We start from the raw sequence: 24,240 nt of genomic DNA, 5'->3' as shown, positions 1-24,240 counted from the left end.
CTTAACTAAGGAACAAACAACCAAGTCAAAAGATCAACCAGCTAACAACAGGACACTTCTATGGCTCAGATAACGATCGCCAGCCTACACCAAACAAGGTGTAATAAACTGCTCCATTATAAAACAAAGACAGAGTCGCCAATGGATGGTCAAAAGAGAGCCCACGTTGGTCGCTTCTGCGCCTCTAGAAACACAAGTTTCATACAAATCCATTCTAAAAATAACTTTAAATGCAATGGGATTGCAATAGCTTCTCCTCACAGATGATAAAACAGAAGCTCTGTGGCTGCTGACTGCAAGGAGTCCTGAAGCTCTGGGGCTGCTGACTGCAAGGAGTCCTGAAGCTCCACGGCTGCCGACTGCAAGGAGTCCTGAAGCTCAGCGGCTGCTGACTGCAAGAAGTCCTGAAGCTCAGCGGCTGCTGACTGCAAGGAGTCCTGAAGCTCCGTGGCTGCTGACTGCAAGGAGTCCTGAAGCTCAGCGGCTGCTGACTGCAAGAAGTCCTGAAGCTCAGCGGCTGCTGACTGCAAGGAGTCCTGAAGTTCCGGGGCTGCTGACTGCAAGGAGTCCTGAAGCTCCACGGCTGCTGACTGCAAGGAGTCCTGAAGCTCCGCAGCTGCTGACTGCAAGGAGTCCTGAAGCTCCGGGTCTGCTGACTGCAAGGAGTCTTGAAGTTCTGGGGCTGCTGACTGCAAGGAGTCCTGAAGCTCCACGGCTGCTGACTGCAAGGAGTTCTTGTGCACTGTTCTTAATGAAATTATCCACTGATCAGTTACAAACCAAACCGCTGTCCTTATGTAATCACTGGGGATTCAATGCGATCAAGCTCAGCTGAGTTGGGTCTTCAGCCACAACCAGATAGTTCTCTAAAACTAAAATGCGATATCCAGATCTCATAGATTGGCTGCAGCCGATCGCAGAGGTTCAAGTGGGGGAAGAGTGTAGCGGGCAGTGTTGTGTGATGCACTGCTGTTACAGATTCTGTGCCCTGCCAGTGCGATGAGGAGAGGTTAAAAGCTCTATAACCATGAATGCAGACGAGTCTGGCTCTTTTGCACAGTGGTTAGGACGCTCACTTGCAGTGCGCCGGGTCGCCAGTTTGCACCCAGACTCTGCTCTGTTACATTGATTAAAGACCATGAAAAACTGCAAACCGTGGCCTTTTCTACAGACCTGGTAAATAAAGCGAAATGGGTAATTCTCAAAACCAGCAAAACCAAAGTGTCATCAGGGCCATTTATTGAAGTTTCAGAACTTGAAATTAACCACTAAGGAATTGAATGCAAAGCTTTAAATTAACCACTAAGGAATTGAATGCAAAGCTTTTTTTTACCAGATAATAAAATAGTAAAAATGACACTTTGGGGTAAAACGCCACAGTGAATTCCATTCAATGAATGAAGCTATGTGAAGAGTGGCATCGCATGTATCAGAAGCTAACAGTATTAAAAAAAACAACAAACATCTCTTATTTTAAATACATCTGTGTTATTTGACAGACCTGTAGGTAACTATCTGAGTTCTTGTAATGGCTGATAGAAAATAATATAGGAGACCAACAGTACATTAATAAAATCTAACAAATGAAGTCATTCCCATAGCCTTCCCCGCACCTGCACACTGTGTTTAACTGGCTGTCAGTACCTCTCTTCAGTCAGAAGATATTCTGCAATGAAGTAAGAAAGTTATTTATACCCTGGCACTCCCTCCTGTCCCCATTGGGGCCTGCTACTAACATAATGATCATTATTTTATTATTTGTTTATTTAGCAAACGCCTTTGTCCAAGGCGACTTACAGAGACTAGGGTGTGTGAACTATGCATCAGCTGCAGAGTCACTTACAATTACATCTCACCTGAAAGTTGGAGCACAAGGAGGTTAAGTGACTTGCTCAGGGTCACACAATGAGTCAGTGGCTGAGGTGGGATTTGAACCGGGGACCTCCTAGTTACAAGCCCTTTTCTTTAACCACTGGACCATGATACACATTGCTTTCCCCAGAAGGAAGGGTGCTTGGGAAACGCACACCAAAACACATCACACAAGTGTTGAGGCCTGTTTCAATGGAAGGGTTCCTCACAGTGGTTTGATTTCAGTGAGGAAATTGGAACTGGTGCCTGCATTAACTAATGGAACTTTTAACATTGTTGCTTTTAAAACCTTAATTACTACGAAGCACTGCCGTCATGTAATTGTGCAATAACTCAGCCTTTCCATTGCGTAACACATGCTGCATCCACGCTTAGCTCACAAAATCAATCAGAACTCAGAAATAAAGGGGAGCACTGTTTCACATTGTATATATATACAAAAGCTACAGCCTGAACAGTACTGACATCAGATTCTAAATTAAACAGGGCTGAAGTCACTGGCCATTGTGATTTTAAAATGCTGAACTGATTTTATGATGCGTGAATTCACAACCCTCAAGACTGAAATTATTTGTTTTTTGACAGAATTTGCTGTTCTTATTGCTGTGTGCACCTGAATGAGAAGGTTAATGAAGTGACCATTCTGCCAACATGCTGTATGAAGCGTGAAACGCTTAAACACGTAGCAAAATGCGAGCAATGCATAAGCGCTCGCCAAACTGGACTTGTGTGCAGCATTCAAACCACAGTAAATAAAAAATGATGGAAGGAAATCCCACCCAAGTGACTTCGTTCTTCATTCTGCTACAATGGGGTCATGCCATGTAAAAGTAACAAAGGGCACCCCTACAGATACTATCCTTTCTATACTTACTGCAGCGACTTCCTGTTGCACTGCCTGAGACGCAAAGCGGGCAACGTGGTTGATTATCGGAGAGAAGTTTGTCGGTCCGTAAAACCGTATATGAGGCAGACATGCTGAGTACGCCTGGGCTATCCCTTCCACACCTGCAGAGAGGAAATCCATTTAAAATTAATTAGTAGCGTCACACAAAATGTATCAAATTAACCTCCCTCCTGGGATGCTAATGCAAAGCAAGTTAAAGAAATAACTATAAACACTATTCTATTATTTATACCATTAAACTTTTTGGGTAAATTAGATCATTTAAATGTATTGCTTCCTTAATGAAATGCTGGTTTTACAAAACCCATGTGATTCTGCTTTGGAACAAAATGAGTGTGGATGGCAGTGATATTCCAATAGTGTTACAATTCATTTTAATTAGCATTTTGGACTCTCTGAGGCTTGTGCGAATAGCGCAGAAGGACTGGGGAATGACAACCCACTGCGGATTGAATTAGTCTGTCAATTAAAACCATTGCTCTTTTGAGAAATTGTGAAGAAATCAAGAAACAACAGAACGTCAAAAACAAAAAGGAAGGGTAACTCCAATTCAGTTTAAAAAAAGGATGGGACTGGGGAATACGCACCTGAACAAAAGGGGTTTGTAGGATTGAAGTTAATGGCAAATTCATGCGATACCTGCAGAAACCGAAAAAAACCCTTTTAGAATAACAGGCTGCATGCTGTTCTGAATGGATTAGAATATGAACACTCAAACATAACAGGATCTTGTGGGTTGATGAGAGCTGGTGGTTTTGTATTCCTCCATGTAGTTATTTATTGTAAATATAAGGCCAGTAAAAACACTTTGGGAGAACAAGTTTCTTAGGTTTCAGTTTGATCTATCTATACCCCACCAGGTTAAGCTGCAGCTGGATTTTACTAGAGCATTATCCAATAAGTATACTCTGTTTCAGCTCCGGGAACCAAAACAGGGAGATCTAAATTTACAGTCAACCAATGAATGGATTGATTGGACTGATCGATTGATTATTGAACCCCCTTGAATCATGAACGCTGCAAGAGTTTGTAATATAATTTGGAGAGGGTTAAAGTAATATTGCTATAAAAAGACGAATCCTTGCATTTCACACGATCAAACTGGTGATGGCAAGAACAAACAGAAATATACAGCTGAGCCTACACAGCCAAGCTGTAGGGATACAGATCTGCAACACCATGCCCATATTTTGTTTGCTCATCACCACTCATTTACTATGTGTCTATATCATGGTTTTACTATGCTTCATTAAATCAGCTAATTACAATTACGTTAAGTGACCATCAAAGTGTAATAAAACGGTCTGGTTAGTCTCTCAGTCTCTCTGCACTGATATTCCCTCTAAAAGGCGCTATATTCATCATCATCGCCATCCTGCTTGTGAAGCTGGAATAACGTCACTCAAACCCTGGGCACCGAAACCATTTACCTTCCAGTCTGGGGGGAGCTGGGCACCGAACCCCAGCGCAGGAAACATTTTGTCTCTGAAAGAAAAAAGAATGAAAGAATCATCCCTTAAATCCTGCACAGAGAGAAGAGCCTGCAATCCTGAAGCTGGGTCTCACATACATTAGAAACAGCTCTGCTGCCCCCCGGGAGAAGCTGAACAGTGTGTGTGCTGAGTATATCATTTGCACATGCACAGTCTAATCTGCATGCATATGCATATGCAAACTTGTGATACTGGTATAGATGGAATGTTTGACTTTGTATATCTCAGGACTACTGTTATCGTACTGTTGTCTGCGTGCCCGTCACAATCGAACAATCAATAAACAACCATAAAGAACCAGTTAAACCCGTATATTTAGGTATTTGTATACATATTTCTATAATACCTAACAGTACTGAATGCACTGAATAGATTTCACAGTTTGAATGCTGCTGGTTTTACAGTGCTAAGCACAGGGCTGTAAAGTTTGTTTTTTTATTCTGAATGGCTGAATAAAAAGCCTGCTCTCCCGTAGTTTCTTGGTTTTGGGCTTCATTTACTGACTCTTGCTTTCTCCCCCTGCTCACAGGGAGGGACTTACGTGTCGTAGTCTTGGATGATTTGCCCCACTGCCCATATTGCTGCCAGGTACTCGTTCGTCCCCATGGGGCTGATATGATGTAACGAGGAAGGATCCCGTGGGTTTCCATTGGACGCTGTGAAGTCGATGCCAACCTAGGGGAAAAAAAGCATGGCTGGTATAAAGTTGCTTGGCTTGGGGGTACATCCACACGTGCCGTGGCTAATCTAGCCAATGTACAACGCAGAGTGCTGAATTCTGGTATAATTAATTAACCATGTGACTTTAGCGCGTTCTCCTATGAGCATTTTTTTTTTTATCCTCTTTGGCTCTGAAACGCATGATTTGCTTTACACGTGACCACAAAACCATACAATCCAATATTTGGGATCCTGAAACATTGAACACTCAGTAAAAGCTCCTGGATTATAATGTGAATGTCACCAGACTGGTGACATTTCAAGACCTTGTGCTACTGGGATTGTAACACAGGCTGCACACAGCGCATCTTTTGTCCTGCTTAATAATTACATTTCAGTGCATTACCTCGTTGTTTCCTATTCCATCTTAACAACAGTTCAGTCCACGGGAGGGACGTGGAGACGGAAGAAACAGCACATGAAGAAATAATGCTCTACTCTGCAGGGATCTGAATACAGAGACTTTTTTTTGAACACCCTCCCCACCCCCACTGCAATTGAGAATAGCAGCTAACTGTACATTACCATAGAAACTGAAAGCATCCTGTCTCACTGGATATAGAAATGCGTGCTTCTGGAACCCGTGCTTTGTACACAGTACAGCTTTATAACATAGCACTGTCTAAATATGCTGTATATCATAAGGGTGGGTAACAGCCTTATACTGAGAGCCAGCAATTCAATGCAAGTGTGGATGAACGACCACATCATTAAATACATTTGATTTATTTCTATTTGTTTTAAACAATATATCTTGGAAATCTTCTAAGACATGTGACATAACATTTCACTCTTTACTCAATCCTTAATCAATATTCATTTAAAATGGATAAGAAGCTATTCACAGTGCCTCCAAATTATGACAGTTATACATTTTATAGTGGGAAAGCAAATATATATATATAATATATTAGTGCATTATTACACCTAGACTATGGTATATATTAGTGCATTATTACACCTAGACTATGGTATATATTAGTGCATCATTATACCTAGACTGTGGTATATATTAGTGCATTATTACACCTAGACTGTGGTATATATTAGTGCATTATTACACCTAGACTGTGGTATATATTAGTACATTATTACACCTAGACTGTGGTATATATTAGTGCATTATTACACCGAGACTGTGGTATATATTAGTGCATTATTACACCTAGACTATGGTATATATTAGTGCATTATTACACCTAGACTATGGTATATATTAGTGCATTATTACACCTAGACTGTGGTATATATTAGTGCATTATTACACCGAGACTATGGTATATATTAGTGCATTATTACACCTAGACTATGGTATATATTAGTGCATTATTACACCGAGACTGTGGTATATATTAGTGCATTATTACACCTAGACTATGGTATATATTAGTGCATTATTACACCTAGACTATGGTATATATTAGTGCATTATTACACCTAGACTATGGTATATATTAGTGCATTATTACACCTAGACTGTGGTATATATTAGTGCATTATTACACCGAGACTGTGGTTTATTTGTGTGTTTTACATAAAAGTACTGTACCTGTTGTAGCTAAAAGTGGCTAGAGAGCATAGAAAAAAACTTATTTGAAAAAAATATCTCAAAATGCTTTTATATAAATATACACATAAAAAAAATCTTCCTTTATCATATGTTGTCCCCCTATTCACTGGAATCACGGCCTTCATTTATCAGTTCAAGCTTCTGCACAGCGCTGCAGTTTCCATAGTAACACATGCCTTCTGTTCCTGTGTCTCTTTAGATACCCTCTTTAAAAACACACTGTTATATTTATATATAGACCAGTGCACTGGACAAGGCTGGATTGAATTCACCTTCCACAATGTTCAAATACACATTTCAAAAAGTCTTTATCTTATAGTCTTCAAGATTTATTATTATTATCACCATGAATATTAAAGTATTATTCTCAACTAGAAATATTCAATGTATTCTCATTCAATGCTGTGCAGTGATCAAGTCTGCACTGTTACTCACTCCATGCTGTGCAGTGATCAAGTCTGTACTGTTACTCACTCCATGCTGTGCAGTGATCAGGTCTGCACTGTTACTCATTCTCCTGCACACAGCGTGGGGGTTATTGTGAGCATTGAAATGAGCAACACCCTTTTGCATTGAATCAGCTGTGACTTCCGACAGTTCGTTGGAAGTCACAGCTTCCTTTTAACGCTTGCTATAAAACTAAAATTACAAAAAGAAGCTCTTTTACTTACAGTAAACATTAGTTGACAGCCACCAAGAATGTAATCCAAAAAGGAGTAGTCTCTTGCAATCTGTAAAATTGTAAAAAGGGACATTCAGTCAAATGCTTTACATTTTTTTTATTATTATTAAACAGTTCACATTACTGTAATAGTAACGCTTGCTGACACAAATCTAGTCTCACTAAAAAGCATCACGTTGAGAAAGGATTAAGACTGCATTTCCAGTAACAGAAATGCTAGGTGTATGCATGCATGAATGGATTTGATGTTGCGGAATGCTTAAAGAAGGTTGTTTTGGGCTGGCTGTATTTGCATGATGAAAGTGCTACCAGCTGATAAGGAAGGGATTAAGCTGCACATGTCTCAGTCACACTCACCTTACATGATTTCAGAATGATAATTCCAGAATTTTTATAGCTCTTTTTCTTCTTTTGTTTCTTTGGGTTAATGCATTCAAACTCTATCTACAACAACGAAAAGAAAAACAAGGGATTCAATCTGTGTGCTTGTGAAAACAGGTCTAATCCTATACCATGTAATGCAGGTTTCGGAAAAAGAAGCAATAGGGTCTTGTGTACTGAACCTTTATTGTGCATTCTGATACAGTTTAAGCAGAGTTAATTAAATGCATCCCTTCAACCATGGTAAAATGGGGATGTATTGATGTATTGATGTTCACACCACTCATTTTAAATGACCTGCAAATCTCACAGGTAATGGAAAAAGGCACTTAGCTAATTTGTGGAATTTGTAGCTTGTCATACTTATGCAAGACGTTCTCATTACAGTAGGTCTTTAAGGGAACAACATTCCCAGTGGTTATAAATATATAATCATTTAAATACATATCCATTCACACACAGAGCCTTACTCCTTATAAGCAGCTAGTTATAAACTCAATGTATATATTATACACATACTGCACTTATACACCAGGAAATAAATAGCCAACACACCGTCTGTGTTTCATGAAAGCTAAGGTAGGCTTTGTTTCCGTGCAAGTCGTTCTTCAGGGAACATTCTCATGTCACTGCTACTGTATAAAAACCCAACGCTGAGCATAAATAGACAAGCCTATTTGCATCTCAAAGAAAAGCTGTCATGAGTACACTTTTAAAAGAAACCCTGAGCGCTCACATCTGAACAAACACCAATTATGTATAAGTTATAAGTTAATAGGAATGCAAATGATGTCACCGTACCCCCATGAAAACAGCAGCAGTGATGATCTCTGTATAGAATGAGACACCATGCTTGCTAATAGCAATGTGTTCTTGGTTTGAGCATGTACTTCTCTCCAGGTAATGCATAATAAAAGGCTTTATTTCTTACACATGTTGCACATCCATTTCGGTTTGAAATATGTTTGGGGTTTATATACGGGTTTATAATCTGAACCAGAAACAATGCTCAAATCCTCAACAGTCCAATGCACCTTCATTAGAATGCAAGGTGAAATAGCACTTATTATCATCCTGCAATTTCACTGGTACTTGCATTCACGTAGGAAGGTGTAGCACTGAGTCCCTAAGCAACTGCTCCAAGTTTTAACAACCACAGAGTTCCAATCTCTGCGACAATCACATTTGTACTTTCTATTTGAAATCAGTTTCCATGCTTTCAGACGGCTGCGTTCTGTTGTGTTTTGAGCTTTCCCTTTCAGTGCTGTGGTTAGCCAGTCAGTACCTCTGCTGTGTTCTGCGCTTCACACATCTTTGACACCGTCGTCGTAAACTCCCCGATAAAGTCGTGGCCTCCATCGTTGTCATAATCATAGCACATTATCTGATCGAGAAGAAGAAGAAGAAGAAGCAACAACATTCAATTACAGAAGATGTTACTAGCATTTAGAATACAGGCTAGGATCACTGTGGCTAGGATCACTTTGTGGCCAGGTTCACTTTGTGGCCAGGTTCACTTTGTGGCCAGGTTCACTTTGTGGCCAGGTTTCTTTTTTTTATACATTCATGCCATTGTGATGTCATCGCTGGTATGTTGCGTTGAGAATGCCCCTTGCTATAGTATCTTTGTATCGTTCAGAATCCAGACTGGATTCTTCTTGAATCGTTCAGAATTCAGAGAGGATTCTTCTTGAATCGTTCAGAATTCAGAGAGGATTCTTCTTGAATCGTTTAGAATTCAGACAGGATTCTTCTTGAATCGTTCAGAATTCAGACAGGATTCTTCTTGAATCGTGGATCATGGATGATCTGTCTGTATCTGTCTTGTGTTTCTATCTCAGTGTCTCTGCTCAGGTTGCTCCCAGCAGTCCACCTAGTAAGTTAAATCCAGCGGTTCTTAGACTGGAGTCTTTCACTGCTGTGGTGAAGCCAGTCCTTGTGAAACTTACAGACAATATGAAACATTCCATTTTTCCTTTCACTGCACTGCTTTTGTTTTTTGCTTGTTTTTCTTGTTTGTGGTTTGTCTTTTCCTTTGTTTTAAGTTGGGGGGACCCTATTAAAAAAAAAATAAATAAAAAGGTTACCTTTATGGTTTTGTCCACATCTCCGCCACACAGTGAAATCAGAGGCATGCTGAAAGGTTTCCACACGGGATCCAGCGTGTTCTTTATAACCTGCAAACAAGAGCACAAGAAACCTCTTGAAGCGCTCGCCCGCGATCTCAACCCATTACCATCTACTCAGCTGCTTGTTGCCAGCGACGGCTGGTTTGACATGGAGACAAAACAAGAGCAATGCACTGTTCTCCACTTCACAGGAGCCGCATGGAACGGAGCCAGTCGAAGACTGATCCAAATGAATCCTTTCGTGTTGGAGGCATGCAGGCATGATATGCAAACTGCATTACAATTGGTATTTTTCTCTCTTTTCCAAAAAAAGAAAACGTCCTTGAATGGCATTTTACAAACTACAAACCACCGTTGGCTGACGTTGATGTGCTGGACGTGACAAGCTATTTCCAGCTAGTAACTAAAAGAGAAATAATTCTATTGATATTACTATGGCACAACGTAACGTTTAAATGTTGACATTCTAAATAAGTAAACACATGTATTTGTCATATAAATAAGAAAGTTGTATTGTACCAAAGCAAAAAAAAACACATGTCACTTCTATTGCATAAACACAGGCCTTCCTCTTGCAAACATAGCCAGGGCAGCTGCTTAATGCTTTGCCTTTCGAAGGTGTTAATGTTGAAGAATCCCCCTGATACGAGGCTGAAAGGATGCAACATCTTCACTGAAACACCACAGATTAAGGAATGCACTGCACGGGTTACTGCTACACACACACACACACACACAAGAAATCACATCCACTGATCACGTTGACTGCAGAGTCGAAAAACAAGTGCTGCAAATTAAACAAACAGAAACTAATAAAGAACGAGATTTCTGGGAGATTTCAGCAGGTCATCTGTACCCACTCATTCGTTTTCATTACCACCAGTCACTACCGGTCACACTTTGGATTCCAGAGCATGAATAACCATGTAATTACATTGTATTAATTCCTGCTCTTACACACTGCCTCCTACTTATGTGTGATTACAGGGGAATGGTCTTCTGAATACAGTTTAGTCACTTCATAGTAACAACATGCTAATAACTAGCCATTTCCATTGTAATTGCACCCATATTTCACCAGCAGTTACAATGGCTTATTTCCATGTTATTACATAGTTATGTATGCCCCGTAATCTAAAGAGATACTGTTTTCTTTACAGCAGGAATTTATGAAAGTTATCAATATATGGTAAGCTATATAACAATATACAACCTCTATGCAATCAATTCTGAGAGAATCATTACCAAATGCAGCACATCAAATTCCATTCTCTTTTCCACTACAAAAATGTTGTGGTATATATACAGTATATATATATATATATATATATATATATATATATATATATATATATATATATATATATATATATATAAATAACTGTGTATACATTTTCCAATCCACAAATAACCACAAGTTATTTTTTCAAAACCTAAATATAGTTAATGACATGCATGGCCTGTTTCCTCTTAGACTGATGTGGCAGAAAAACAAACAGTAGAATGGAAAAAATGGAGCTGGTTTTCCTGGAGAGATGACAGACCATACCTCTGTTCTGTGCACCAGCATCCACTTCCCATCATCCCCTTGCTTGTGAAATTCTAAATATGGATCTGATTTCCCGAAGAAATCCTGGAACGAGACGCAGATCTGGTTAGGAATTCACTTCGGGTTCGTACTGGTCAGGCTGCACAGTATTTCCAATGTGATCGTTAGCTTCTGGAGCAAAGTGCACAGCTCTGGACTTACCTTCTTATCTAGCTTTCTGCCTGCCATGCTCAGTGATATTATTCTGTTATCTGATAATTCTTGGGCAGCTATCTACAAAAAGAAAGAGAGATCTGAATGAGAAATACATTTCCTACACGGCTGATCATTACTGGCGATGCAACAAAACTGGGATCATTATGGGACTCTAGCAACATTTTTTCTGCAGCATGTCTTTTAACATCTGTAGATAAGACAGACACAGACACACAATGCAGTTTATTTGTAAATGATTTATCGTAAAACAGCCATCTGCTCAAATATGTCACATGTTAGCTTTCCTTTCTTCTTAATGTGGTCCTGGGTAATGTTTTTAGTTTACTGTATTGACAGAAGCTTCCTTTTATCACGCTTTTTAGGCAAGGCCTCCTGTCGATGTGGAGGCGGGTTTGAGGACTCAGGGCACTAATTTGCATAACTTATAGAATTTGGTCACCATCACTGGAGTGGATGGAGCCAAGTGTGAATGCAAGTCTTCACATTCCAATAGAACAAAACAGCAAGACATGCAGGTTTTTCCAACAGGGCAGGCAACGTTTTCCAAAGACTGCTTCCCCTCCTCCCCCGGAAACAGAGGAGCTGCCCAACCCCTTCCAGCCAGCCCCTGTGCCACACCAAGAACTGCATCCATAAAATACACATCACGGGCACATTCAGCAGCAAAAGCATGTCATGGTTGCAGAGCTGAAACAAAACGATACCTAAACGCTCAAATCTCTTTTTTTCTTCAACATTTAATCGTTTCAGAAGCCCTTTAAAGCCCTAAACCGGACCCTCCCTGGCGTTTGAAGAAGAAGAGTGCTTTACCGTCACGCTAATAAAGGAACCCGGTTTACTCGTACCGTTATCGTTCCCTTTCCAGCAGGCTTTCCGTTTCCCAGCACCAGCGGTCTTGTCAGTTTCTTGCTGGAAACTATCTGCAGAAACACAGGAAAAGGGTCATTGATGCAATGCCAGGATTTCATACAATGATTTAAGGTTTTAAACAGTTGGGAGCCGTGTATAATGGAAAATGCAGCCTGTCGAACTATTGTGAACTTCTGGTTCATTTTTAAGCACACAACACTGTAGATGCTTTAGCTGCCACTATGACTTTGCACAGGTTCACAGAAATGCAATCTGGAGAGTAACACAATTCTCCTCACCAGGGAATGTAGTGTTTTACCCTCCCAGATTACGAGCCAATGTGTATTTGCTGCTCCAGTGAAAACTTACCACTCCTAAATTGCAGGTGAATTCGCCCAGAAAGTCATGTTCATACAGCTGCAAGCTTGGCTTGTCCTGGTCAAACAAGATGAACTTCAGCTTCTGTATTTCCTCAAAGTGATAGTCGATCACAAACTTCACCCCAAAAACAGGGTTCAGGTTATTTATAGCTGTTTCTGTCCTGCTGATCTGCAAAGCACAGAAAAAAAAAACAAGAGGATAAAACAACAACTGAGAAACAAAATGCCTGGCAAATGTGTGAGTCATGTGATGGTGCAGAGAGGAGCAGCAGCAAACTGAAAGTGCTGAAAGCGTAGCAGTATAAACAGAGAAGATATGCGAAAACCCACAAATCTTACACCTAGCCCGGAAAACAGAGCAAAGAAACCAAAATTATCGGCAGACCCCCCCCTCGATGGCGGCTAGCAGGGAAGAAGATGGTGGAGTGGGAGAAGAGGCACTACTAAAAGAAATGTGTGGTATGAATCAAAACTTGCAATGTATAATTCAGAAAGTGGCTGAGGACCTTTCAGACATCAAAGTGGCAATAACAGAAACCAAAGAGCTTGCAGAAAGAAGAAAGATGTTTACAGAAGTGTGCCACACATGCATCAAACAAGGCCTCAGATACTCTTTCCAGTACCCAACCATGTTCAGAGTCACCATGGTGAGGGGATGTGTCGATTTACAGAGGTGGAAGAGGCAAAGACATTTGTACTGGCAGCCAAGTCGAAATACAACATAATTTAAAATACTCAAAAGGTAAACTTTCATCTATAGACCCATCGCTCCACAAATGGCAACATAGAACTTGGACTACGTACAGGACAGCAGTATCCTAGTAAGTCTAGAACATACATGTATTAAATGAAACACTGACTGAAAATTGAACTTTCAAATAAATTGGGTCCGGGGCTACATCATTTTACATTCAAAACATTTTCACAACGGGGCAGTTAAATCACTGATATGGAAACAGTGTTTTTTTTGTTTGTTTGTTTGTTTTTGTTTTTTAAATGCATTTATTTATTTAATTTTAATGGCGGACCAAGCAATAATGACTGAAACATTTTAGCAAAAGTAACAGCACCACGGATCAATCAGGTTACTAAAAGCTTATAAACCCTGACCAGGTTGGATTTGTAAGGGAAGAACACCTGCTACATATTATTTGGAAAGCTAAGGAGGTTGGCATTCCAGTGGAAGCCCTATCATTAGATGCTGAAAAGGCATTTGACAGGATAGAATAGGGTTACCTCTGCTATGCTTTGGAGAAATTTGCATTTTGACCTATTTTTCAGAAACTAATAAAGGTCATTTATAGCAGAATTTATAGTACATACTGCATTCCTGATCTGTAAATAACATGCTCAATAAAAATGACAATTATATAAAAAAAAACATTAGGATAGGCTTTATATCAGGAAACACGGAGAGGGAACATGAAAAGGAAAACCAGGACAAAATGCCAACTTACAGGGTCTGTATTTAACATCTACAAACATCAGGACGGGTGTCACATCAGGGGACTCTTTCAAATCATCAGTAATAAAAACAACCTGTGTGCATGTCACTCCTATTCACAGGGAATGCTGTGGCACATGTGGCATGTACCATTTCCTTTTGTTTGGGGCTGCCAAAGCAATTCTCATGTTTTAGCTGTTCTGATGCATTATGATTCTGGTCAACTCGCTGAAATAATATCACAAGCCCCCCCCTTTATGGAAAATGATGCTGCTTCGACAGCTTGGCAAGCAATGTCTCCTCCTAACAGGAGTCCGTCCGGTTGCTTGGCAACAGAAAAGGGTCGGGGGTCTCGCTTCTGATGAACTGGTTGAACTTTGTCATCTTGTTTACAGTAAAAAAAAAAATGAAAAAAAGAAAGAAAGAGCATGTTCAGTGAACCTGACATTGAACTCAAGGTTAAAAGGTGTTGGGTAGAGTTTGGAATTCAGTTATACCAGCGTCACCGCTGTCAGCAGGTCATTGTTAAGGGACTTTTCAGACACTGGGATCGATTTTGATGATTTTAACAGCGTCTGATCTCAGTGTGGCCGCAGGTTTCCTCTAGATTGTGTTTTATTGATTATCATCCTCACAATATGCAATGGAAATACAGGGACTCTCAGGCCGGCCAGACCCCCTCGTTGTCTTCTATTATAAAGAACGGATTTTCAATCCAAGGATTATACCTCAATGAAATGCAAATGAATGCTAATTTATTTAGCAGTTTGTGTGTTTGCTACCTCGTCTTCTGCCCTCGTACTTTTTTTTCTGCTCGCGGTTCCTTTTTCATTCTTTTAATATTCAATCATCTGATGCTGTTCCAACATAAATCTTGCGTGTTGGGTTACCTTGGCTACAGAGTCTCTCTTCTCATTCATGCTCTTAAAAAGGCACCGAGCCCAGCCTCCTTGTAAACGCAAACGACAGTTCAGTTTGCCTCCTCTCCTCAGCATTGCACCACCACACTGAATATATTAAAACTGAAACAGCTTTCATGACAGGTTGGGTTCTGAGTGTTTCTGCACACATTGGTTTTATTATATGTGCTTTGGGCCGACTTCAGGACTGCATGTTTAGTTCTAACTGCCTTTCTCATTCATATCCTTCTTCAAAGAGTACTTGAACCCCAGGTATAAAGGGCTAGATTAACTGGAAGGAGTACTAGAAGGCACTAGCTTACCCCGTAGACTCTTGGATAGATCTCACCTTTCATACAGATAGATAGCAGATAAGCTACAGTGAATTACATAAGGAATACTATACACCCAACAGTACATTTGTTTTCTCTAGGAGTGATTATTGTAACGCTGGTGCAATTCCTTGATGGGGTTCTGAAAACATACAAGCCATAAACACAAGTGATTTGTCCATGTCACCAAGCTGGAATTACAGCCTTATATGTACATTTGGGATTTTACTTTATTTGTTATAATTAGTTTTGCTTATTATTGTGCTTAGGAGGTCAGCTGAATTTTAATTTTCTGCTTTAAAGCTCTTCATTTCTATCACCCACTCTTTGCAGTGTGGTATATATATATATATATACAGTATATATATATATATATATATATATATATATATATATATATATATATATATATATACACACACTATATATATTCACCTACCTCTTTCCACTTTCCGTTAACTTCCAGAAACAAAACGCAGAAGGGGTCTGACTTGGAGGTGACGTCTCTGTCGAGTAGATTCTGCCCGCTCACGGAGAGCTCCACCTTGGTCACACAGCACGTGGTCCCGAGAGGCCCCCCTGGGGCAGGGCTCAGTGTGTAGGCCATGGAGTCTGTGAAACAGCCTGTGGAGCACAGCGATAACCAACACTGTGAACAAGAGCAACGAGGCCGCTGCAGCCTCACCACACAGCAAGTGCAAGCAGGGAGCCCCTGTGTTACATCACTTTATTGCACGATGAATTGAGGCTGTGTGAATACCACAAGCCAGCAGAAATCTGCAGCTAAGACTTCTGAACAAAGCAGCAGCACCCGAGGCTGAGCACTGGGGCAGGCTGATGGGACGGGGCAGCAGTTCCATCTCATATTGCTGCGGCAGCGTCTTGCCAATGTGGAAAGAGTTAAGTTTCACTCAGACAGCTAATTACCGAAGCTTGTTTAGCTCCTGCAAAAACAACTCTGTACTGTATATAAATCCCAGCCAACAGGAAATTACAAGGGCGATAGAAAGACAACATTTTGTTGAGCAAGACATCTCACAAGAAGATCCTGAAATGTTCTCCATTTTCTAGGAAAGCAGTGCAACTGGGGATTCACAGAAAAACACCACGTTAAAAAAAACACATTGAAATATATATAAAAACACATGTGTTCTATGTGTGTGTTAGCTGGGTAGAGCTGTACAATATGGTTAGCACTCAACAGGCTAATAAAAAGGTGCTTAAAACGGTTTCACAGATTCTGTTTCAGTTTGTGGCAGATGTTAAGCCACAGCTAAAACAAGCCACACTGATTAGACAGTTAAGCGGAAACTTGCAGCTGGTGCTTCATGGGGGTGCAGTCCAAATTGCATTTGTACTCAGATTAAAAACAGGGTGTTTATAAGAGCCTCTGGTCTACCTGAGCACACTGGCACTAATCTGGTTGGTTGGCGCTGATGACTGACATTTTCTTTAAGGTCAGATGACTGGAGGTTCTCATCATTGCCCAGAGTCAATAATCCTCAGGGAAATGAACTAATGTATAGTAACGAGTATCTGTGAATGCTCTGCAGAAGGGATGGGCAATCCAACACCCCCTTCAACAGTTATATTGAAGTAATAACAAACTGCTTTAGGACCTGAATGGAGGTTTAATTGGTCCAATTAAACAATTAGCTGGTCTGCAAGGGCCTGAGTTGGCAATCTCTGTTCTGTAAATCAGTGGTACTCACTGGGAATGCTTATTGTCCATTCCAACCCAGCACCTAATTCCAGTCTAGTTCTTAATTCAGGGATGGAAATAAAACTGCTATTGCATAGCAGTTTCACCCATTACAGGTTTTACTTGATAAGCCCCAGTGTATAGATAACAAGCTCAGGCGTTGTAGCAGGGGGAGTGTCTGTGGGCGAGTCACTGACAGCCACTTTCTTTGAAACGCCCCACAGGCGCACTGTTTTGTTTTGTTCTTTTACCAACTATGGTAGTTTGGGTCTTTTTTTCTACTATGGCACAGTTCTTAAGCACTTGCATGTGCTGGACAGCAAACGTAAACATCAAAACCAAACGATGAAAGAAAAAGGGAAAATAAAACACTGTAAACCAAACTACAAAACAAACGCTGCTTTCCGCAGGGTCTCGCTACCTCCGCTACTCTGCGAGGTGCGATTTGTGAACGACTCTCCCCTATTCCTCACTACAGACTGTGGGATTGCCCAGATCCCTGCTGAGCTAATGTACCACAATCCTAGTGCGGGCATGTCACGAAAGTTAATTTAGCAGCTGTCTTCTACAGCCGCCTCCACTGCCTTCCAATTGTGCTGGTTGCTGTTTCGAGCAAAGCCACTCTTATCTGTTCTTCTTCTTTATATTCTCATTATCTGTTCTATTTTGATTCACCGGCCAGAGCTTCTGCCGGATTTGTATCCTGTCTGTGCTGCTAGAGGGATCGACAGTCCCTGCAAGACCTGCCTCCCAACCACTCAGAGAGAGATCCACGCGACCCACCCTCACCCAGCCTCTCTGTGTAACCACCATGACTGGCAGGCGGGTCATACGGGCCCCCCCCCCCCCCCCACCCTGGAAGATCACTCGTGCGCCCGACAGCCAGCACAGGCCTCTCACAGTCACAGTCATGTTACTGGGTTCAAGTCCTAGAGACGCAGGACAGTGACAAGCTACAACGATTATTCAATTAAATCACAAATTTCAGCTTTCACTCATTCCATATTTTGTATTCTCCCAAAACACAGAGACCTTGCAAACAGGTCTTTCCATGGTAATCAAGCAACAATAAATAGAATATTCAAATCACACTGCACCATCATCAAGTACACAGCATTATGAGAAAAAAAAAAAGAAACGTCTTAGTTCTGGTGGAACTACAACTGCAGCTAAGAAACTTCTCAGAAGTTCCTGGTGAGCAAATAGTTAAAGCTTGTTAACGGGCCAGTGTGGGGAGCGGGGGGCGTTTTTCTTTTTTAAAAGCTAATAATATAATATTTTTAAATATGCCACCTAACTAAAAATACATTGCAAACGAGTCCACAGATGACACGCTTACAGTTTATAATATATTTAGATGCTTAGCTGTCAAGTCAATGGAGCCTGCAATTTAATTCCTCTCTAATTAAAGCGAAGTGACTGATTAGCCTTCAGGATTCAGGCACACAGAACATTTCTTCATTTGCTCTTTTTTGTGTTTCTGACCTTACTTCTGTTTTCTATTCCCCACCACAACGTGGTTCATATTCACAAGGCTATAAATAAAGCCTGGAATAAATAGGGTTACTATTCAGTAAAAGAAACATTACAGAGCGTTTACACTGTGAACACAAACCGCTTTCAATAAAAGATCTCTGACAGGTTTTAGGAACACTTCACAAAAGACAGTTAGTATGAATCATGGCTGTTCAATTTTAAAAACAATAGTTTACAATTTAATTCCCATTAAACGTTGCCAACTGCTTTCTTCAAAGTACAGTAACTCAAAACAGCACGTTCAGCCCAAATAAATCATTTCAAATGAAGCATATAAAACAAGTATATCACGGCACAGATCTCAGCTTCCTTGATTCTAACAAGTTAACAGCAGGCACCAATGATTCAGACTCAATCCAGACTCTGGCAGTATTAAAGGAATTCATTCTGATTTTCCTTCCACTGTGGAACAACTAGCGAATGAGCATCGACTATTAATGTACATATTAAACAGCACACTCACCCCCCAGCCCAAAGCAGGCTCCATAAAGCATGTGCATTGTTATTTTAATTCAGGTCTGCAATTCCCCAAACCTTCCTGAATTCACGGACGCCACACTTTGCTGCTTAGACTCTGCGAAGCTGCTTATAGATAGATAGATAGATAGATAGATAGATAGATAGATAGATAGATAGATAGATAGATAGATAGATAGATAGATAGATATGACACACCTTTAACTAGTACCTTCCTTTGTAATAGCTACCGTACATCCCTTCCACATGATATGGTCTCAAGAAACAGACTGACGTGATGGAAAACTCAACCCAGACACAACAATGTAATCTGCAAAACCATAATGTCCTCAATGGAAACTCTTCATAGCCCAAATGTGTAAACACTACTTACCTAGACCCTTAATCCCTTCATATTCTTTTTTAATAACGAGTTAGACCTTCAGTGTTGCACCAGCATGTGTTCGCCCTGAGAGGAATGAATGAACAGCCCTCATCCGAAGTGAAGAGGTCTCTCTTTGATTCAAGGGCCTTCATGTGCATGAGGGTTATTCAAAAAGGGGCGAGATCGAATCAAGGGGATCCAGTTTAAGAGCAGAAGGATGCTTTCCAGCAGTGGTGAAATGATGCTGGGGATGGAAAGGCCATTACTCACTGCAGTCTGAAGATTTTAAACTAGAGGGATCAGGTGCATATAATGAGGGGCAAGGAGCGCATTTATAAAAACATTGTTTTTATATTTTGGAAAGTATAATTCTGGGTTTCTGTGAAGTCATAAGGGAAGAGTTTATTTTGTATTTTTAAATTATTTAAAGTAGCCGGTCCCTTTAACACAGCCCACATGTCATTAAAGAGGACCACTGGTCTATCTGCAGGATCCCGGACACATGCTAATGTGTGTTGCTGCTGGTTACATTTCAGTATAATTGTACTTACTGTAGCATGATTCGAACTGTAATTGAACAACATATATTTGTAATTGTAATTTCAGCAAACAATGCTGCTGTAATTGTAATTGTGATTCTAATTGACCCCAGGTCTGATTTCAGCACTTGGGAAACAGGAGTCGCCTCATTGTGACTGCGCTGAAGAGCAATGACTCGCTCACATTACCGATCACTGGCCAACACACGCTCCTGCATCACCGATCACTGCCCAACACACTCTCCTGCAAGAGGCACACATGGGATCCACCTGGCTGCTGTTACAGTACGTCTCCCCGGGACAGTGTTTCCACCTGGCTGCTGTTAAAGTGCGTCTCCCCGGGACAGTGTTGTGAGGAAAGGGTTCATGAAAAGAACAGAAGTACACACCTATGATTGAGATGCAGCTGTGCGGCTGCCATGTGGGCAGTGTGTGCTGCTATCAGGAAACAATGTTTTATTGCCTGGGAAAGGGGCTATAAGATTAAAAGAACTGACCTGGTGCAAGTAACAGTGGTCTGGTCAAAATGTTGCTGGCACACAGAGATAAGTTAGTAACTAAGCATTCCACGCAAATAGGTGCGGAGCCTGTATAAAACAGCAGCACTTGGAGGTGCATTCAAGAAGCATAACTGACACCTCTCCGGACGACTGACCCTGCTTCTTCCAGAGGGTTAGACCACTGCTTCATTTCGGTTTGTAACTACGTGCTACATTATTATGTGTACATGATAATGTTTCAGCAAGATGTGTGTAAGTCATTCTCATTAATAAGAGCCCTCTCATAAAAGCTTCATTGCCCTGGACAAATGCACTTTGCACTGGAACCAGCTTTAGAGCTTGCTGATCCTCCTCCACTTGCTAACCCTAACCCTGAGCACTTCAATAACCCAAACCCTGAACACTTCAATAACCCAAACCCTGAGCACTTCAATAACCCAAACCCTGAGCACTTCAATAACCCTAACCCTGAGCACTTCAATAACCCAAACCCTGAGCACTTCAATAACCCAAACCCTGAGCACTTCAATAACCCAAACCCTGAGCACTTCAATAACCCTAACCCTGAGCACTTCAATAACCCAAACCCTGAGCACTTCAATAACCCAAACCCTGAGCACTTCAATAACCCTAACCCTGAGCACTTCAATAACCCTAACCCTGAGCACTTCAATAACCCAAACCCTGAGCACTTCAATAACCCTAACCCTGAGCACTTCAATAACCCAAACCCTGAGCACTTCAATAACCCTAACCCTGAGCACTTCAATAACCCAAACCCTGAGCACTTCAATAACCCAAACCCTGAGCACTTCAATAACCCAAACCCTGAGCACTTCAATAACCCAAACCCTGAGCACTTCAATAACCCTAACCCTGAGCACATCAATAACCCAAACCCGGAGCACTTCAATAACCCAAACCCGGAGCACTTCAATAACCCAAACCCGGAGCACTTCCATAACGAAGCCCGTCAAGGCTCTTCATATCGAGCCCGGTTTCCCTAGTAAGGTTTATGGTAGCGTTTGGTGAATAAGCTCACTCTCTCGTTAGAGGACCTGTGCAGTGCAATGCCGCTGCGTGTCATACATGAAGTGGAGTGAAGCTTGATACTGCTGTTCAAAGGAAAGTGCAGTGTGATTATGAATGGACTGTTGTATAATAAGCCCCCCCACCCCCACCCCCACATGAATGGGATTTAGATGCAATTCAGATCGATGTCTCTTCCTGTTACTTTTCACACTCTTCCATTCTGTTTGTAATCACACTTAGAATCACACTTAAAAAAGAAGAAACAAGAGTAACATCTTCAGATGTCTAGTATATAAATGAAACAGATTGAAGCCCCAGTGTTCTTCAATGATGATACATAATAAAAACAAGATTCCTGGGTGGTGTCTGTCTGCTGCATCCTTTATATATATATATATATATATATATATATATATATATATATATATATATATATATATATAAACACACACACACACACACACACACACAGTTTTAAAATGGGGGCACTCCACCCTTTAATAATTCATGAGGTAATGGAACATGTTGCATCACTATTCCCATGTTGACATCCTTGCCCATATGTTGCAAAGCGCTTCCCATTCCCGGACCCGTGCATGTGTGGAAAGGAGCTGGGCAATGGAAGTGAAAACACCACGTGTTGCCGTATAGGGCACTTTCTGCAGCCGCAGGTAATAAAACAGCACAGTATTTGCATTGCTTGCCACCCATACCAGAGGCGGTGTGCTAAACTAGCTGGCCAAGGGAAACAACTCTGCAATAAAAAGACACGGATAGCAGGGGCTTGACTCAGAATCTCCGGTATATACGCTATTCATAACCATGCACCGTACTGCAGCGCAAGTACAAACATGAATTGAAGCATTGTGTGAGATTTAAACTGAAGCTTCGTTGTTTACACTGACAAAGCATCACCTGAACGAATCAGAACGGCTGTATGCCTACTGCTGTAACTGTGTGCATTCCAAGCAAGCTATTAGTAACCCTACATGATTTACTTCCCGTCTTTGGTCTTGGTTTCTGACTCGTTAGTTATTCCATGTGTTTGTGTATTTGAATTCCCTGCTTCCCGCATCTACACACACACAGCACAAACACATCTACATGTCTGCCTGCAAACTGCTCCCCATCCTACTCTATCTAAACGAATTGCTTTGGTTTCTGTTCCTTTCTTTACATGTAAGTTCAAACATTTGTTTCCTTGTAGCCAACAACAAATTACACACAGAGAACAACTTCTGTCACTTACTTCATGTAGACTAAAACTGGTTTGCAGTCTATATTACTCGGGGAAAGCGTCGACTCTTGGCTCCTTTTTAAAACTACATTTCCCCTTACCCATATTATTTATTTTGAACTTTTATGAAGCCAGCTACTTACCCGAAAACGTTTCTTAAGTCCTACCCGCACTTAGGGCGCTTTTTCCCCGTCTCCCTTCTGTTCCAATCCAAAGTACTAAGTAGCGAACTTCGTTTATTTTAGTTATAAAACTGCATGTGTTGAAAGCATTATATCCAAAAAAGTGCGTTTTCAAAAAGAACAGTGTCTTTCAGAGCTCGGTTATTAATAGCCGATGTAATGTTACCGTTGCTCTGCCTGTGTTATGGTAGTGATACTGTCTGCTTTAGCTTGTACAGAACAGCTCCGCCCAATCTGGGCGAGTCCAGCAGCACCGACACATTTCTCTGATATGATGTGTATTAATTCAAACGACGTCTTTCCAACAGAAAGGGCATCGGTATTCAGTAGCACCACCAGTGACGTTTGCAAACACTAGCTCTAGTTTACATATACTTTGGTACCAATAGACGCGCAGTCAGGGTCGAGTACGTTCGGTTTATTTTTTCAAACCGTGATGACGAACACTTTTGTTTGATGTTGTGTAATCGATACTTTGTAATTGAGAAATGATGTAACGCATCCATACTTATTTTTAGTTTTTTTTGTTTGTTTGTTAAATAAAGGAATGACTCACTTCCACTCCCAGCATCGCTGCCCGACGCCTACTGCAAACGCACACGGGAACTGGCAAACAGTGCGCACTTTCGATTCCGTTTTGGCGTTAGCCGGTTTTCAATGAAGTCCTTTTAATTTGCTTTAAACTAAAGAACGGTCTAATAGTGAACAGCTAAAGCAGACAGTATCACTACCATAACACAGGCAGCTCTCAGCAGTTCCATATATAGACTGACTTTTGTTTATGGCTGTTGCTTTTGTTACACTGATAACATTTTACGGAGAACGTGTCTGACACATTATCGTTATATACGGTCTATGAGGTTACAACCGTCTAAACCATGTACAATTAAATACATACAGATTTTTTTTTCAGAATTTGAAACCGAAAAAAGTTGACCACAGTTAATTTGAATATTCTGTTTTTTTTTTGTTTTTTTTTAACTATGATATGGGCCAGCAAATACATATTTTCAGGATTTAAAAAAATATATATCACACAGAAATTGTGGATAATGATTCTCCTGCAACAAAAAACGATTACAAAACTATTCTAAGTGATAAACCTAACTAATAATGAACAGCTCCACACTACAAAAGCAAGGACTTGGAGCAGAGCTGGGTCTCTCTTTGTGTTAGTGCTTGCAGTATTGAGAGGTACCTGTGCTGACCCTGCTGGCACAAAGTGAATAAACTACACTAACAGGGTGG

At 40.9% G+C, this 24,240-nt stretch overlaps 1 protein-coding gene across 2 annotated transcripts in view; it reads right to left on the bottom strand.

Moving 5' to 3' along the window:
- LOC117424320 (copine-2-like) overlaps positions 1-23,439 on the bottom strand; it is a 29,590-nt gene extending 6,151 nt beyond the window's left edge. The window contains exons 1-14 of one of the 2 annotated variants that reach the window (XM_034040554.3): positions 22,954-23,419; positions 15,863-16,047; positions 12,738-12,917; positions 12,365-12,439; positions 11,505-11,576; positions 11,304-11,387; positions 9,713-9,802; positions 8,911-9,009; positions 7,602-7,688; positions 7,234-7,293; positions 4,814-4,947; positions 4,210-4,264; positions 3,367-3,418; positions 2,747-2,880 (exon numbers count right to left, since the gene is read on the bottom strand). In XM_034040554.3, the coding sequence (XP_033896445.2) occupies positions 2,747-2,880; positions 3,367-3,418; positions 4,210-4,264; positions 4,814-4,947; positions 7,234-7,293; positions 7,602-7,688; positions 8,911-9,009; positions 9,713-9,802; positions 11,304-11,387; positions 11,505-11,576; positions 12,365-12,439; positions 12,738-12,917; positions 15,863-16,030 (1,290 nt within the window). In that variant the 5' untranslated portion in view covers positions 16,031-16,047; positions 22,954-23,419. Of the gene's footprint in view, positions 1-2,746; positions 2,881-3,366; positions 3,419-4,209; positions 4,265-4,813; positions 4,948-7,233; positions 7,294-7,601; positions 7,689-8,910; positions 9,010-9,712; positions 9,803-11,303; positions 11,388-11,504; positions 11,577-12,364; positions 12,440-12,737; positions 12,918-15,862; positions 16,048-22,953 lie in introns of both variants that reach the window. The other variant, XM_034040555.3, reaches the window with a different exon arrangement.
- Positions 23,440-24,240: the final 801 nt, after the last annotated feature.

The sequence above is a fragment of the Acipenser ruthenus genome, chromosome 19 (genome assembly GCF_902713425.1).
Source record: "Acipenser ruthenus chromosome 19, fAciRut3.2 maternal haplotype, whole genome shotgun sequence".
Classification (NCBI taxonomy): Eukaryota; Metazoa; Chordata; class Actinopteri; order Acipenseriformes; family Acipenseridae; genus Acipenser; species Acipenser ruthenus.
This window is presented reverse-complemented; position numbering and strand designations above follow the sequence as displayed.